Source organism: Epinephelus moara, chromosome 1 (assembly GCF_006386435.1).
Source record: "Epinephelus moara isolate mb chromosome 1, YSFRI_EMoa_1.0, whole genome shotgun sequence".
Taxonomy (NCBI): Eukaryota; Metazoa; Chordata; class Actinopteri; order Perciformes; family Serranidae; genus Epinephelus; species Epinephelus moara.
The window spans coordinates 11,520,202-11,537,966 of NC_065506.1; the positions used below are offsets into that span (position 1 = coordinate 11,520,202).

The 17,765-nt window shown below is 40.2% G+C and overlaps 2 protein-coding genes across 3 annotated transcripts in view; one reads left to right on the forward strand and one right to left on the reverse strand.

The window, feature by feature from the left end:
• The window catches only part of LOC126392656 (multiple C2 and transmembrane domain-containing protein 2-like), a 45,649-nt gene extending 37,473 nt beyond the window's left edge, over positions 1-8,176 (forward strand). For both annotated transcript variants that reach the window (XM_050048185.1, XM_050048195.1), the window contains 6 exons: positions 107-220; positions 3,031-3,072; positions 5,119-5,228; positions 5,510-5,619; positions 6,126-6,223; positions 7,299-8,176. In XM_050048185.1, coding sequence (XP_049904142.1) covers positions 107-220; positions 3,031-3,072; positions 5,119-5,228; positions 5,510-5,619; positions 6,126-6,223; positions 7,299-7,346 — 522 coding nt within the window. In that variant the 3' untranslated portion in view covers positions 7,347-8,176. The remainder of the gene's footprint in view (positions 1-106; positions 221-3,030; positions 3,073-5,118; positions 5,229-5,509; positions 5,620-6,125; positions 6,224-7,298) is intronic.
• Positions 8,177-12,825: 4,649 nt separating this feature from the next.
• LOC126392735 (high choriolytic enzyme 2-like) lies at positions 12,826-13,831 on the reverse strand. Its single transcript, XM_050048334.1, has one exon. The coding sequence runs from the start codon at positions 13,756-13,758 to the stop codon at positions 12,973-12,975; it is 786 nt and encodes a 261-aa protein (XP_049904291.1). The 5' UTR covers positions 13,759-13,831; the 3' UTR covers positions 12,826-12,972.
• Positions 13,832-17,765: the final 3,934 nt, after the last annotated feature.

Below are 17,765 nucleotides of genomic sequence, written 5' to 3' on the forward strand. Positions count from 1 at the left end.
AAATGTCTTTGGATGTGACTTAATGAAGAGCAGTTTGTTTCATATTCTCACCCCCCCTTGCGTCTGACCCCACAGATATCTGACCTGTGTGCCCTTCTGCCTGCAGGTGTTTGTGGTGACAGTGTGGTACTGGGAGTTTTACATGCTGCCATTCTTCCTGGTCCTGCTTATCTCATGGAACTACCTCCAGATCCGGTCCGGTCGGGTCAGTCAGGACCTGGTGAGTCCAGAGTAGCTCCGTCATCCTCGTTCATCTTCTTCTCCTTCAGCCAAATGACCTCCTGGCTCCCGTTCACACTGTTTTTTTTGTTTTTTTTTTGTGCAAAAACAGCTCCCTCAACCACATTTTGTGCTCTTAATTAAAAGATGGTTTGTTTCCATAGCAACCAGCTGCACCTAGCTACATAATAATAAAATAACACATAATACATAAGCATAGAAAACTGACTGAATAGACTAATGCAACATATTATTATAGCCTAAGCTAATTTGCAGTGTTTGTCCCTTTCTAACACTGCTCTCTGTGTTCTTTTTTTTTCCAGTCGGCTTCTTGTTATTTTTCCGAAACCTTCCTCTTCTTCTGTAATTGGTCTGTTGGCCTCCTCTCGTTGTGACTGGTCAAATTAGACAAAGTTTTTAGCACTCTGCTCTGAAAAGGTCACAATTCACAGTGTTATTTTTCCACTGCGTCCACGCTTAGTTTCTCAGATAAAAGGCTGTGTATCTTGTCTGTGCTCAGTGAGGAGTATCAGCTGTATTTACTGTATACGCTTCAACACAGACTACAGGTTACAGCAAATTACATACACAGAGCACTGTCCAGACAATAATGTGCTTTATTATATATTAAAACCAGTGAAATATGTGCTGATATACAACCATGCAGCTAAAGATTATTTTTTATTATTGAGTAATCTGCTTATTATTTTTATACTTATTAATAATTGTTCAGTCTCTGGTGGTCATAAATTGTGGAAAATAGCTGGTCACTAGTTTCCAGAGCCCAAGCTGACATTCTCTTAATTTATTTTTTTTCCTGTTTTTAATCTAACAGTTTAAAACACAAAGATATTACAAAAGAGGAGTAAGCCACTCGGGCTTTCCTCAGGCACACTACGCACCGAGACAAGGAATAATATTAAAAAGCCTTTATTTTAATCGGGCATGTCAGAGATTAAAATATATACGTCCAAATGCCAAAAACGCAGACCGGTTTCGACCAACAGGTCTTCTTCAGGGTGTTCAAAGGCTTTTTAATATTATTCCTTGTCTTGGTGCGTAGTGTGCCTGAAGAAAGCCCAAGTGGCTTACTCCTCTTTTGAACAGTTAATATTTTACTTCAAGAGCACCTCGCGTTTACCTGGAGTTTACCTGAGAGCACCCGGTAATTTTTCTTCTTTTTATGGCTACAAAGATATTACATTTCCAATTATTTAAGATAATGATAAATAACTGAAGCAATTAATCTATTTAAATAGTTGCCTGTTAATTTTGCCAATCCACTAATCAGTTAATTGACTTGTCATGTCAACTCAACAACAGTGTTAATGAATTTACTGTACAGGCATTACTACAGAATATTGCACCAAACTATTTACAATAACAAACAGATCCATCATGTAACACTAAAATCATCTTACACCCGTGACAGATAATGGGAGAAGAAAGCTGATGCTCATGTTAAAGGAATACGTTGCCCACTCAAAATGACCATTTGTATGTCTATTACTCTGCCCACGTTATGTCAAATTCATGTAGAAATCTTCTCACATGCCTCCATGGTGAACGAAGAATCCAAAAACAGAAAAATTCTTGGTGGATTGAAGTAAAAGGGCACTACGTTTAACAATAGCAAAACTATATCAAGACAGCCGTTTACAAACTCATACACAACTTGTGCAGTATAATCCAAGTCTCATTTATCCAGTCGTGTGCTCAGTACTTCCAAAAAACAAGCATTTTTGCTAAAACTTTACTTGCCCAAGCGCTTTACTCGTATGTGGAAGTGTTTTTAAATCATAAGGTTTCAGCGAAAATGCACGTTTCCGAAATACTGAGCATACAACTTTATAAATGACACTTGAGTTATATTGCACAAGTTTGTAAACAGATATTTAATATAGTTTTGCTGTTGTTAAACGCAGTCCCCTTTCACTCCAGCTCTTCAAGAATGCTCACCATTTTTGGATTCTTTGTTCACTGTGGAAGCATCCGAGAAAAAGCTTTCTTCACAAATTTAAGGGTATCACAGGGTGAGTAATTGACATACAAATTATAATTTTTTGGGTTAAGTATTCCTTTAATAACTAAATGGTCAACAGAGTTAAATTTGTGAGATATTATTTATCAAGAGTTTAACGCTGTGCTCACAGTGATGAAGCAGATTAGCCAACAACCTATCAAGTGTAATCAGATTTTGATTTAAATGTTGCTCCATCCAGATTGGTGCACAGAAAAAGTGTAACATCACCTTTTTTCACTACAAGTTTGACCCACTTTAAACCAGAGCAAACAAAAATGAGAGAAAGATCTTTCATATGAAACAACCTAAACTGTTTGAACTTTTGAAAAATGTGCGTTCATGTAGGATGAACATTACTCACAGCTGGAGTCAGGTTGAAACAAAAAGTGTTCTCAAGGCCGAAACTCAAGCTGAAAATGCTTAATCGTCAATAGAGCTGAGGGGAACTGCTGAGTCTGGTTATTATCCAACTCTTTTCATAAACAAGTAATCATGTAATTGATGGCAAATATTGATTAATGCCACTTTAATATATTCTGGTGTAGAGTGTGAGTTGTCTCACCTTCAGTTGCCTTGGTTTCTTGTGAACGAAGCGAACATGGCCCGTCAGTCAGCTGTCCTGCACTGCTGAGTGTTTTTGGAGGCTGACCTCAGGGTCACCGCTGATCCCTGCACTTTGTCAGATGACGACTCCATGTGCACACTGGAGTTAATACGAGAGTCGAAATGAGACGAAGTTTATATTGTAGAAAATCTCAACTCTATAACACAGTTCTCTTTTTTTCCAGGACAGTATGGATTTGGCAGATGAGGAGGAGGATGAGGAGAAGGTATGTACCTGTGGTTTTTTGTTTGCAGTTCTTTGTTGACAAAGCTTCTGTATTTCTATATGCTGATGAATAGAAAAGATGTTAGCTTTATTTTTACATGTTGACAAAGGTATCCGTCTATGATCTATCATTTAATGTCGTTAAGCTCTTTATTCAGGACTAAATCTTCCGATGCATTTTGATTCCTGCCAACCACGAGTTGCATTTCTTTTTTTTAAACTTACCAAAAGACATTTGGGCTTAATGAAGACCTCACCAACCCGTTTCCACATGTCACAACACATTCATATGCTAATAGAGGGGCGGGGGAAAAGGTTCTGCTGCATTTGGGAAAGTCCCTGAGCTTAACACACCATATAATACCATCAATATGGAACTAATGACAGCACTTAGACATGCTTTTTCAAAGCTCATTTTAGAAGTTGGCGTTGAAAGTGTTACAATGCTTTTAGGCAATGAAATATTCCTCCAGAATGACAGCAGTTTATTGTAGATGTTTTGAATGGTCTGCTGCGGCACCATGTAAAGTGGTTCTCATACTGGTTTTAGTGGGAATATGACCCTAAAATGGCTGAAGTGGTTTAGTGCAATGAGGGGGGTTTGATGGATATTTGACTGAGGTGAAAGTAAATTGTCTTACATGTGGGTTTTGAGACTGATAAGTCACTGTGCATGTGGAACATCCCAGGTTTCATCCCCTTTTCCCAGGCTCATCCCCAATGTCTGGGTGGAACTGAGCCAGCAATCCTTCGCTGTGTTTCTGAGCAAAGCACTCGTATATCACAGAGATCACATAGTGACAAAGACCATGGCTTTGGCCAGTAAACAGTCCCCTGATAACCACCACCCCACCAACACCGGCTCCTCTCTTCAGTCCTCTAACCCTCCCTCAGCCTCCCTGTGTTTGATGTGGACATGTGGCCGTGTCTCTGTCTGAAGTCTGGCTCTCACTCCAGAGATCTTCAGAGAGTCTGGTCTTCTCTGTTTACTTTAAAGCCAGCCTTCCCTCCTGGGATCTGGACGAGCCTGAGAAAGAGCCTCGTCTCTTTCATAATGTAAAGTCCAGTCCCATTCTGAAGAGCTCGCACTTTAAAAAGCCACTTTCAAACCTGCTTGTTTAGTATCTACCTTTATTTTTGCATTTTGCAGATGCAGAGTGGCGGTGAATGAGTCTGATTCAGTGTTCCGGTGTCTTTCTTAGTGACATTTTGATAGACATTATTATTAAGTCAGGTAGGGATGAAATCTGTGGCCTTGAGAATGCGATACGTCGGACCACATAAAGCTGTTAAAGCTTTGTTACTGTATAATTGAGCTGACAAAGCACCCCCCATCTTTTGATTTTTTTTTAATCCATTTTTTTTCTTTGTTAAGCAAACTAAAATTAAGATATTCATGATATTCAGATTTAGTCTACTTCAGAAGAGCTCTGTTTTAATTAATCATGTAATAAATAATACTTTAACCTTTTTTATTTTCAGCAGTTTACTTTTTTTTCTTTAGCCTTTCTTTAACCAGGAAACATTTTGTGATATATATAATCTAATTTAGAAAGTCAGGTTGAAACTGTTTACACAAAACCACATCATAACACATATACACATACAGCTCAATAAACCTTGGCCAAAACATCTTTGTAAAACACTTTAATGTAAATTAACAAATTACAAATTATTTGGTTTTTTTTTAATTATTTGTGCTTGTATTGGAGTTTCACCTCCTTTTCAGCCATGGATTTAATCAGTGTTATTTGATGCTGATAGTAATTTCAGGAGTAATTTAATGAGCTGCATGTCTGACAGTCTGTCACTATGTATTATAGCAAACACCTCTTTCAACCAGCACAAACTTTTTGTTTGATTCACGAAGGCAGTCTTTTCTTTCATAAATGTGCACTTGTGTTGAAATTCTAATATAATTAGCTGCTGAAAATGATCCACTTTCCTCTCAATTAAATTCCGCACTAGTACAAACCATCATGAGTTAACACACCCTTCTGAACCGTATGAAGACTTTGTGTCTTGTTTGTTCTGTTTTCTGCTGTAGGAGTCGGAGAGAAAAGGGCTGATGGAGAAAATCCACATGGTCCAAGACACCATCATCACCCTTCAGAACCTGTTGGAGGAGATCGCCTGTTTTGGGGAGAGGATTAAAAAGTAAGAACTGAAGATCCATTGTCAATTACAGCTCAGTGTGTTTGTATTTCAGCCAGAGGCATCTCAAATGTGTATGATTGCAGTATGAAATGGATAAGACTGTCATGAAATATCTGAAATTGTCTTGTCCCGTAATTAACCAGTAAAAAAAATCTGCATTAGAGTGGCCTCACATACATTTTCATTACCTCAACAAGCACTGTATTTTATGACCTGTCAGTGAATTAATCTGATACATTCTTCCTCGATACTTACTGATATTTATGATCTTAACTTGGCAGCACTTTCAACTGGTCAGTGCCGTTCCTGTCTGGCCTGGCATTCCTGATCTTTGTCATCGCAACCATCCTTACATACTACATCCCAATACGCTACGTGGTTTTAATATGGGGTGAGTCTCAAGCACTGTTTACTGTGTCATCTGTTTTGTGTTGATGCCTGTTTGCCTTTATTTTAGCTGAGTACCGAACTAGTCTTAATTTGCCGTGATAGTAAAAATTCTCCTTCCTCTTTCCTGTTATTTTCATTTATTTCCATTTGATCTTTCTATTATTCATAAGATTTACAAGGTTGCAGGAGTATTTGCTTTTTATATTTTCTGGCTGCTGAGAGTTCTTCCCCATTATCTTTTTAACATTAATGTGCTGTATGAATTGAAGCGTATCTTATTCTTAAAAAGTCAAGGTTATTGTCTGAATGACTAGAGTGTACAACACTGCAAGTCTTCCAGCCTATAAAGTGAAAGTAAAAGAAGAAAAAGCCACATACTGTTGTACTCGCAGCAATAGTTCTTGGACAGCGAGAGTCTCCTCTGCAGGTATTTGTTTGTGTGGAAACAAAGAGCGCAGCCACAAGAGACTAGTGTTAATGATATGTTGGTGTGAATTTCTGTTTTAGGTATCAATAAATTCACCAAGAAATTACGGAACCCGTACAGCATTGACAACAATGAAGTGCTTGATTTCCTGTCGAGGGTGCCTTCAGATGTGCAGAAGGTAAGCCCCACTGGATCAGCCGGCCAGGAAGCCCAAAATCCCAGAGCCCGCTTGCTTTGCATTTTACTACAACAACTCCCAGGCATTCTTCCCTCTTGTCTGTATAATTAGCTTCATCTGTATAATTATGAAGCCCTGTATAATTTCTGTTGTGTTTTGGTCATGATACATCCCTGGTGGAGGTCTGCTGTTTAGCTGCTTTGCAGGGCAGGCTGTTCCCAGGCTGAGATAGGAGACGCTGCTGCTGCTGGTGTCTCCTGCATGAACCCCCTGACCTCAGCAAGAGCAAAACATCAGTCTGAACACATACATCAACCAAAAAGAAACAAAATAAGTTTGAGCTAAGGCTGGGCGACACAATGTTTTTGACCAAATATCTTTGGAGTTGACTATTGGTGCTTTCACCAAATATTTACACAATGAGATTTATGATAAGTTATCATCAGTAATGTGAATAACATGACAAACATTACTATCATTTTAATAGAAAAAAAAAAAAAAACTTAGTGATAATACTCTTTTGACAAAAGTTATAAGGGTTGCAGTATTTTGCAGTGATGGCCCAAAATGGCTACCTTATGTCCTTAAACCAGACACCTTTAAAAGGTTAAGCTTTTCACAAGAAATCTACTGGCTTCGCTCTTTTTTCCCTGTCTCTCCTCTTCCCTGTGTGTCCCCTCTCCTTCCTTTATTTCCTCTCTGTCTTCTCTGTTTTTACCCACCGTATCTCTCTTTCTCTGTCCTTTTGTCTCTAAGCTGTTTGACCCCATTTGCCTCCTCCCTCTCCTTCTGCGATGCCCCTGGGCCTCTGGGTTTAGTGACGGTGACTCTCTCTAGTTTCTCAGCTGACCACTGCTGTTTTGTCTGTACCACAACCACAGTCAACCTGCTCAGTCGCTGTAGTCCTTGGTCATACGCTTCGTCTGTGAAAATGTTTATTTTAAATGGTGGTTGAATGGTCTCATAAAAGCACTACGAGATGGACAAAGCGTAAGCGTAATGTGTCAGTGGTGAAAGGTCTAATAGCTTCACATGTATGTTTCTCTGACTCTAATGTGACTCTTTTTTCCTGCAGGTTCAGTACAGTGAGATGAGAGGCAGCAAGAAGAAGAAACTCTTGTAGGCTTCCTACTTAGAAACTGTTTCCAGAGGAAATGCTTGTCTCGGGGTGCGTGGTAGGTTTGAATCTTAAGTTGCTGTGGTGATTCACAGCTCGGCACCGCTCACATCAACCAGCACCTTTCAACCAAAGACGTCCATACTGAGGACCCCACACTGGAGGAGTTTGTGAAATTATTTCCAGTGATTGTAGGTGTTTTATTGTATGTACAGTTTATTCTTTAAGATAATCAATCAGAAGCTGTTTGTTTCATATTTCCTGGCTGCTGGTTGTGTCCTAAAACCAGCTGAGATGTCACTTTGTATTATATTGAATGTATATGCTTGGTTTGTAATATTTGTGTGTATATTTTTACATAATTTACATTGATAGATGTGCAGACTCCAAAATGGATTATAAACCATTTCAAAAAAATAACAAAATTGTTGCTGGGATGACAGTAAAGTACATCAGTCAAAAGACATTATAAGACACTTTTTCAAAATTGAGCCTCTTGTATGTCCACATACAGCAACATAAGTAAGTAGCAAATATTCTGCATCATATCCCTTTGTTTCTTACATTTAAGATATACAGAGTGATGTTCATACAATATTGACTGATTTTACTTCAACGTGCGGACTTATTTTTATATGCAAATATGAGTGCCTGCATTATGTGTTTATTCATCCTACATAGAGGATGCCCTGTACTCTGTTATGTTTTACTCTTTGCTTGTGAATGGGATGGGGCCAGATCTGTACACACTTTATTTATTAATGACAATCAGTGATGAAGACTTTGTGTCTCATTTCTAACAGCAATAAATGCACACAATCACAGTTTAGTATATATTCTGCCTCTCTGTCTCAGCTCTGTGCTGCGTCTCTTTGAATTCCCCTGCATTCATCCTCTCCGTGCTCCCGTGCTGCAGGATTGTGGGCGTCTAACAGCACAGTTTGCAAGCCCCCCTCTCTTCATTAGGCTTTCATGAAGCGAGGCGAAGCTGTGCGAGACCTCACCGGCACCCGGGCTCCCCGCTGTGTTGATGGCCCTTGGGCGTCGCCATGAGCAGGAGGACCTCAGCGACCTCCTCTCAGCTGCTGTGACGGGATGCCTGCAGCCAGCATCCTATCAAGCACAGCAGCCACACAAACCTCTGGTACTGGGCTGCACGCCGCTCAGGAGCAGGAGGAGGATTTTAAAACCAGCCACAAGCAACAACAGCCGCACCAATTTAGGGATTGGAGAATTGGAATAGCTAAGATGTTGGCGTTCAGAGTAATACCCCGGGATTTATGGCTTTTAAGTCAGAGCGCGTGGGCTCGAAGTCAGCAGCCTCTTAAATGAGAAATGAGTCAAATTAGAGGAAAAGTGCTTTAATGAAATACAATAAGAAATCCCATAATTTTGGTGTCAAATGCTAAACAACTGTGTTGCATCTGAAAGTATTTGATGATTGACCAGATTAGATACTTCAGATGTCGGCATTTGGAGTGTAATTGATGTCTGTTAACACTGGATTGTTTGAGAAATAATAATAACACCTCCTCTAAAGAAGTAATCTATAACTGCTCCATACAACATACACATCATATCCTACACAATGCTGCACCATAGAAAATAATTTGATGATTTGTCCAATTGTCTTGAGGACAGAGGGTGTGGAGAATGTGGCAGATGATGACCTGTATATCTCTTCATCTAGTTATAATGTTGACTTAGGTATTCAATATTAATAACCCGCTGTCAAGGACACTGGAAGGACATCTCAATTTGACACTTATAGGCTCAGCATGAATATGTATAGGCAGCGAGACGCTTCAAAATTACCAAGTAAAATCACGGTTCACACGTGGGGACTAATGTGATGTGGCACACGCATTCTGATGAGCCACAAATACAGCGGCTGATCGGTCTCAAAAGACTTGTTATAACTCAATATCGGACCTGAGAACACTCAGCTGTGTCTGACTCAGTGTGTGTGTCTGTGTGTCTGTGTGTGTGCAGTCAGAGGCACTGCATATAAAGCTTTGTAGAGGGTGTGAATGTCTGTTATTGTCCATTAACAGTCTTTACTAATGCATTAATAACTATGTCCAGCATGGACCATTTGTGTGTGGAGACGGCATGAAGGGGTCAAATGGGCAATACAGTGTTTTAACTGCTTCTCACCATCAAATAATTCCACTGAGCAACAACAACTGACAGCAAGCCTGGTTGGTTGGTTTGTGGCTCATTTTGTCTCTATTTCTGTAACACTACACCCTCACACTCTATGTTGTTGTATTGGCATTAAATTCTAATTATGATTATAATTTTCTTGAGCATCTGAAAAAGAATCATATCTGTTTATTTTATTTGTCATATCATCACTCAAATTAAAGGACTGCTTCACACACAAATGACCATTTGTGTATCAGTTAGTCACACCATGTTCCACTGAATTCATGAAGAAAACCTTGTTTTTCTCGCCTGCCTCTACTGTGAACGAAGAATCCAAAAACAAAGAAACGTCTAGATGAATTAAAGTAAATGGGGGCCACTTTTAACAACAGCAAATCATCTGTTTACAAACACTCACACAACTCGTGCAGTATAATCCAAGTCTTGTTTATCCAGCCCCTCGTTTGTGGAAGTGTTTTAATTACAGTAGTAAGGTTTTAGGGAAAATGCATGTGTCTGAATGTGTTACTGAGCATACAACTGGAGACTTGGATTGTACTGCAGAAGTTGTGTGACAGTTTGTAAATTAATGTTTTGATATAGTTCTGCTGTTGTTAAAGAATTTTTGGATTCTTCGTTCACCAGGGAGACGTGCCAGAAAAACAGTTTTTCTCACAAATTTTAGGTAAGGCAGGGTGAGTAATTGATATACAGTGATCATTTTGTCAGTGAAATATTACTTTGAGAGATGTATAATTATCATGAAATTGCTCTGACAATAAGAAATCATTATTATTATCACTGCTGTCGATCGTTTGCTAGCAACTATTAATCTGCTGATGGGTTTGTAAAGTAGGGCTTTTTAAACTGCTGGGTTGGAATTGGCAAGAAACTGAATAAGTAAGAAATAAGTAGGTAAGATCAGTATGTAAAATTCATTGTCTCAAATGCGTTCAACCATTTTGTATTAAGTTTCTTTCTTTTTTTAATGTTTGGCTTCTCACGGTTGTTTTATCCTCATTCAACAATCATTACTCTCAGTAATGAGCTTGATTTTGGCCATGTGGACAGCTCACATGCCCCCCACCACTCCCGTAGTGTTAACAATCCTTGAGGGAGTCTGGGTCCAGGTAAATCACAGGCGGAGTGTGTACTAGCTGAGCTGCTGCCCAGAGGCTGTGGGGCGACGGTGTCGTCCCGGAGCAGGCCAACATCAAAGCCTTTGATCCAGAAGAGCCTGAGGCTACCAACAGCTGACAGCTCTGATTGACAGAGGAGATGCAAAATTATTTTATGACAGAGACCAACACGCTGATATTAAGTTGGCCTTTTGTTCGTGCTTTGTCTTAGTATCTGTTTTGCTTCAGACAGTTCTTGAATAGTACCCATTTTTATCAACGATCTTTTCCTCAAAATTGTGTTCGGATCACACAGTGCCAGGTGTAAATGAATAGAAGGTTCACAGAGATACACAGTGTGTATTGACTTACTTAGTAAAAGTCTGTACGGGGCAACAGACCTCAAACTGCCCTCCAAGAAACTGCAACAATCACAGTCATATTTTTGTGTTTATTGTCATTTTTAAATCTTTTGAAGGGTTTGTTTTTCTCTAAAGCGTTTGCTCTTTTCAACAGGCGAGATCCACTGATCTGCAGGATGTGTGTGATTCACCCATTCTTCTGCGTAACTATTTAAATTAATTACACGTTCCTACTGAGGATGCAGACCTTCAAAAACTGGTGTTTTTATACATAGTTATATGTTTTTCGAAAGCAGCTGGGCACAGTTTGTAGCAAACACTACTCAAACAGGCGTAAATATAGTCCATTTGTTGGGGAATATTTTCAGCTATGGACAAATGAGTGTATGCATTGCTCCTGTGGTGTAGTCGCTTATTCACTTTTCAATTTTCAGTTAAATTAAATAAATAAATATATATACACACACTTAATTTCAGTGACTTGTCATTTTTTTTTCTTTCAGTTTGGTGAAGTTTTTAAGCTACCCCTTTGAATGGCCTAACACTGTAGAAATAAACTCTTTGTTTCAACTTAAAAAAGTTAGTGTCCGGACTGCCTTAAAAATTGAAGTCAACTGAATTTTAAAAGACAAGTTGAATCAGTAAGAAATAACCTCAACTTGTCTCAAATTAAGTCAACTTCAAATTTTAAAGCAGCCCCAACAACAAGTATTTTAAGTTAAAACAAATAGTTTCTCTTTACAGTGAAGCTGGAAGCTTCAACTATTCATAATATTTGTACCTTTCTATGTAATTCTTTATTAGGCCTACTTTTAGCTAACTGTTACAACCATTTATCCATTACATTTAGCTATTTAAATCTATTAATTTATCAATTACTAGTTTTACCACGCTATTAGGCTACTACCATTTATCCATGAATTTGCGATATACAGTATTTTCAAATATTTATCCTTTACAAGTAACAGCTAGCTGTTTGACCAATTTATCAATTAATTTAAACTATCTATTTATTCCAACCAGTTATCCATTACTTTTAGCAAGATAGTTAAATCTTTTTCCATTACTAGTTTTAGCTAGCTCCTGGACTACTACCATTTACTTGTGAATTTTAGATAAATATGCAAATCAGTACTAATTACTATTTGAACAATTTATCAATTACTGTAGCTAGCAGTTACAACCATTTATCCATTAATTTGAGCTATCCATTTTAGTCTTTATCCATTACTAGTTTTAGCTGGCTAGTACAACCATTTATCCATTACTTTCAGCTTAGCCTACTGTTTTAACTTTCTGCATGCTCGCTATAATTTTCACACATTCTTAACTGCAACACATAGGCATAGGTGTTGTAGTGGACACTATGTGCTGATATATTTATATTTTCTATGTAGGCCTCATCATTGTTTCTATTTTGTCAGATCATTTGAGCCACTCTCAGTCTTTTCACCTACCTCCTGGCAACAGCAGAGGTACCTCAGATCCTGTTTGGGAATCACTGATGTAGCATTCACGGCAGCAGGACAAGTGGGACTGAGTTAAAATAAACCACAGTGTCCATGCTCATGGTAATGAAGGAAGGATAACTATGGAGGTTTATAACAGAGTGGAATGAGCTACATAAGGCTTTGGATACACAGACAACACTTGTTGGTAGGATCAATTCATTGTTGGTTTTGGTCTTTTCATGGGATTTGTTGACAACAAGAAAAATATATAATAGAAGCTGACTAATCCTTTAAATGAAAACCTGGTGAGATTAGATGGTGGATGTTTCAAGTTTGCAATTTTGCTAGTGTATATGTGAGCTTAGTTTCCTGAGTAGAAATAGATAAATGATACATGAAACAAAAATTGAATGTTAGCTTTAATTTTATTAAGTACGGTATCAGACGCTTCACAGATTCATGACTAAATCTGAGATTTTGCTGTCTGCTCATGAAAGAATATTCTAAGACAAACTTGTTTTCAGAAATGACAACTTTGATCAGTACATTGTTATCAGCAGCTATAGAGTGCGTTGATCCTTGCGATGTCCCAGTAGGACAGGCCCTGCCTCTGGCCGATCTGGACGTTGGGGTCGGGGATGGGGGTGATGGTGTCCTTCCCGTACTGGATGGTGAAGGCTGTTCTTCCATAGTGCATGATGGAGGAGTAGTCGTAGGGAGTGTTGAGGTTGTTGGTGGCCTGCTTGTAGAAGTTGTAGGCCATCTGCGGGTTGATGTTCTCCCAGTTGATCCTGACGTAGTAGTCGCGGTCGCTCCTGGTCTGTTCGTGCTGGAAGCCCAGAGCGTGGTTGATCTCGTGCTGGATGATGCCGTGGTAGAGGCAGCCCTGCCTGTTGAGAGAGAGCACCTGTTTGCCTCCTGCTCTGCCCAGAGCGGAGAAACATCCGGCTTTGTTCTCAATGCTGATGTAGTCGTACTCGCTCTGACGGGGGACGAAGCGGAGGCAGGTGCTGCTGTGGAAGGCATTCATGGCGTAGTCGATCTTCTGTCTCTCCCAGCTGCTGAACTCACTGCTCACGGTGAAGGGGATCATCACCATGCCGTTGGAGGCTTTCTTCCACAGGCAGCTATTGTACCAGCACGTCATGGCGTTTCTGGTTGTGGGAAGCAGCAGGTCTCCTTCCAGCAGCATCTCATTGGTGCCGTTGTTGGTGGTCAGAATCCTGGTGGTGATGTCCACGGTGTCTGGGACTTCTTCTTCTCCTCCTTCCTCCTGGAGAGGAAGTGCCTGAGAGAGGCCGAGCAGCAGCAGCAGCAGCAGGCTGGCAGAGAGAGTCATCTTCAGGGTCGGTCTGGAGGCTGTGGGGCTTCTGTGGAGAGCTGCTGTGGAGAGACTCCTTGAAGGTTGATGTCTGACTCAGTTCAGTCCAGGGTCTTTATACTCTCCTCTACAGGTGTGTCTGCAGGAGGATTATGGGTTGGGGTCTACACTGCTAGGCCTGAACAAACCTCTGAAGGGAGGACTCCACAGACAAGCCTACTTTTTAAACATAGCATTTAATCCCCCAAAAGTTTCTGTGTCCATTTTGTCCCCTCTGCGTACCACATGGCTCCTTAGCCACACCAAGCTTAGCTGGTTTTATTTTTCTTTGGTTTAACAAATGGCTTTTTAGCAACCTTTACCAAAGTATATATGTTCAAATTAAACATGTGTGACCCAAATACAGTTTCTTCACTCTCTGATGACCTGCGTAATTGAAATCCCCTGTGCGCCTCTTATGACAAGCTGTTAAAGTTGTAGCAAAAGCTGCGTGTCCCTCTGTGAGGATGATAGACGGCCTATTGGAACTCTTGCATATGTAGAAGATGGTAATAGGCTCCTGTGGGACATGTTGCTGTGGCCGTGCCCGAGACAGCTCTCTAGTCAAAAAAATGAATACTAAATTGTATGAAACAGTCGAACCTATTGTACAAAACCATCATGGCTGCCCCTCCATCAGGGAAGTAACATCTGTTTACTGATGCACACATGCTAATTTATTATGCACTTTCATTGAATTAGTTTGAAGCAACTTTAGCACTTTTTCTACTTTTCTGTATATTTTCTTTATTCTGAAATTAATGGGCAAGGCTAGATACATGGTTTTCATATCAGCCCAGCTATTGAAAACAGTTTTATTGTATAATACATCTTAAAAATCAATGATGGATGGTAGTTTATTTGTGTTTAACATTATCGCAGGATGCAATATATCCTCCTGTCTCATGAAAATATGGACTCTAATTTGTTCAATTTAATTATCACATATAAACCGACTACACCTCCCTTGAATCCTGGCCTCATATAAAGTGTAAAGATGAATTGTGAAAAGAATGTGTGTTTTCTCTCAAACGCCCCCCCCCCCCCCCCTCCCTCAATCTCATCAGCCACCGTGATTAAGGTTTGGCATTGGGGATTGTGCTGTCTTTTTGGAGAGATATTTCAGCTGCATTTCTGACACTCTGAAAGGAGAGGAAGATAAAGGAGGCGTCGGGGAAAAAACTCCTTCCCGTTGTGTGAGTCCTAGAGAGGGCCTTGAACCCTGCCATTCACGCCTTTCTCTCCATCAGCTGAGTCTAATTGCCAGAGAGGACAGGAGACCCCAGGCCCGATCGTTCCTTATCCTCTTTAGCGCTTTCAGGCGAGTGAAAGGCGAGCTTCTGCTTTTGATCTTTTCTCTGATTCGCTTTTTCTTCTCTGTCATCCCTACCATCCTCTCCTCAGGAGTGACACCAGCTCCTTTCACTGCCTGCCCCCGTCTCCATCTGCCCAAAATAATGACCAAGGCCCAGGCATTATTAAACAGAGGTGGAGAAGGGAGGTCAGCACTGGGAGAGGGAGAGGGAGGTCTGGATGGGGACTCCAAACTCGTCTAAGGAGGGGTGCCCCTATTCCAAATCTACTCCGTAGCCTCTCTGTGTTCCCCTAGATTCATCCCTTACAGTTTTCATGGCCGTAGCCAGGAGAAAGCCCATTCTTTAACAGACTACGGACGTGAAGGCTCGTCCTTTCCCAGAGGCGCTGCTACAATAAGACCCCGGGCTGCTTGAGACAATGGGGCCTGTGTGATCTCTCAGCCAGACTCGGGATGAGACGATGCCTTGCTTGCCAGTCCCATGGGAGGGTAGACCCAGTGGTCATTGTTGACAGCTAATGGACAGCATCTTTCCACTGGCAGGCCCCCCTGCAGACTGTGTCATTTTAGGTTGCTTAATAACAACACTCAGGCTGGAGCGACTGAGGAATTCTATCAAGACCAGCAGTTTGTTTGCAGATGAAAATCATTCCCCTCACAAATCTCAAAAGCTAACACTGGGGGGTTATTGGATGAATGCAGCCGGCGAGCAAAGACAGCATTCAGCCGGGGAAATTCAATATAACTTATGAAAAGGGAAACTGGTCATATGTCTGAAAAGCCCAGAATTAGAATCTCTTCATCCAGCGGGAACAAAAAATTACAGGCATTTGTTTTTCTTAAACCAGTGCAGAGACATACTGATCGCTAAGAATAGCGCTGTACATGCTGAAGGTGCAGGACAATGCAAGACTTCAGGAGGAAAAGACTCTACATATCACATATACGGCAGTTTAAAATGGAGACCTTGAGTTTGGCGTGAGTCCGATCAGTGTTAGAGATTCTGGAAGAGCCGTCTCTTCTCTCTCTCTCTCTCTGATGGCTCCCTCTGGGTTCCCATAGTGATGAAGTACAGGCTGTCGCAGTGAATGTATACTATACTGTATAGATACATTTCATATTGTTAAGATTTATATGTATGAGCACTCTCACAGTACAAGTACACTTATGATGATATTAAAGCCGTTGTGAGGAATACACACAGTGGTGTTGTCCTTGCTGTGCTTTTCAGACTGTTCGTCATTAACACTGAGGGGCTGTGAGCTGAAAAGGACATATAACAAGTCTGAAGGGCAAATATGTGGCTTTGTTTCCATTATACATGGCCAAATTCCCAATAAAACAGAAAACATCCAACGTTTTGCAATCAGCATCGGCATTATATATCATATCATTTGTTAACTTGTTGCTTGAAGCTTCCGTTGTAACATTGTAAGATGATAGCCAATAACGTGTGCAGTGATCAGACTAAATGACTGTTTTCATCCTCTGCATGAAATCACCAGGCATGCTCTGTGATTTTCCCCCTGTTTCTGCTCTGAGCAGAAAATCTGGTCTGTAAACAATTTTACATCTGTTGCTATATCGATTTCGCTTTGTCACACTGGTGGTCAAAAAGTAAGCCATATTTTCTCAAAATGCGTGTAAAACTCCATAAAATCATTCTTACATATCCTCTTCTCTTGTTTACACCTCGTACAGCATCACATTAAGTGTGCAGACGCCAGAAACTCTTGTTCTTTGGCCCTTAGCTTTCAAATCGTATTATAATCTAATTTTCTACGTGAACGTGGCAATGTAATTATATTTTAAAGTTGTTTAATTCATAATGCATTTTAAGGACCAGTGAAAAATCAGAAATGCACATTTCATTTTATTTTTTACAAAGCTGTTTTTAGAGTACACAGCCAGCCTTCTTAGTTTGTACTGAGGCACAGTCTTGTTCTGAGCGAAATGTAACTTGCTAACATGCACGCCAGAGCTGAGTGTGTTAGCATGGCTGGCACTAAAGCTAATAATGGCACAAAATGACGAGTTGGAGGATCAAAGTTATTACCATTTATCATGAGTGGGGCGTGCATGTGTGTTCCAGACAGTGTTGCCAGATGGGAAACTATGATACCAGAGGCTTATAATTATAGTATCTTGAAAATTATTGTGTGCGAGTCATAACACAGCAATTAATAGTCGTAAATGTGTAATTTTACAAAACACATATTTAAACAACTTTTTGATGCACCGACAAATCTACCCACATCGTTTTTTCAAAGCAAGAAAATATAGCTATGATGCGTGGAAAGTAGTATCCATAAGTCTATCAGTCTGACAATTTTTGTGAAGCCTACTAATACAAAATTTAATTACATGGCTGGAAGCCTGCTCATACTCTGCATGAAAACAGTGAAGGCCATAAGCTAAGCTAATTTGATAAATAACTGGGCTTACTGGTGCATTCATAACAATTCAACTCGTAGCGTACCTTTAATGAGGGAGTTCAAGCTCCACAACAGCAGCTGTGCTTGCGAGTAGACCAAGTATGATTTGCTGGAAAGAAGTCACATGACAAGAGATGCGCAAACACAGATGTAGGATCTGTATTAAAATGAGACAGCACAGACTAAAACCAGTCACTATGATAATTAGAAGCATCACAGTATGGTCAAATTATCAT

Bases quoted from the DNA above. Each gene is read 5' to 3' on its own strand.
- LOC126392735 (XM_050048334.1), bottom strand. From the start codon at position 13,758: ATGACTCTCTCTGCCAGCCTGCTGCTGCTGCTGCTGCTCGGCCTCTCT.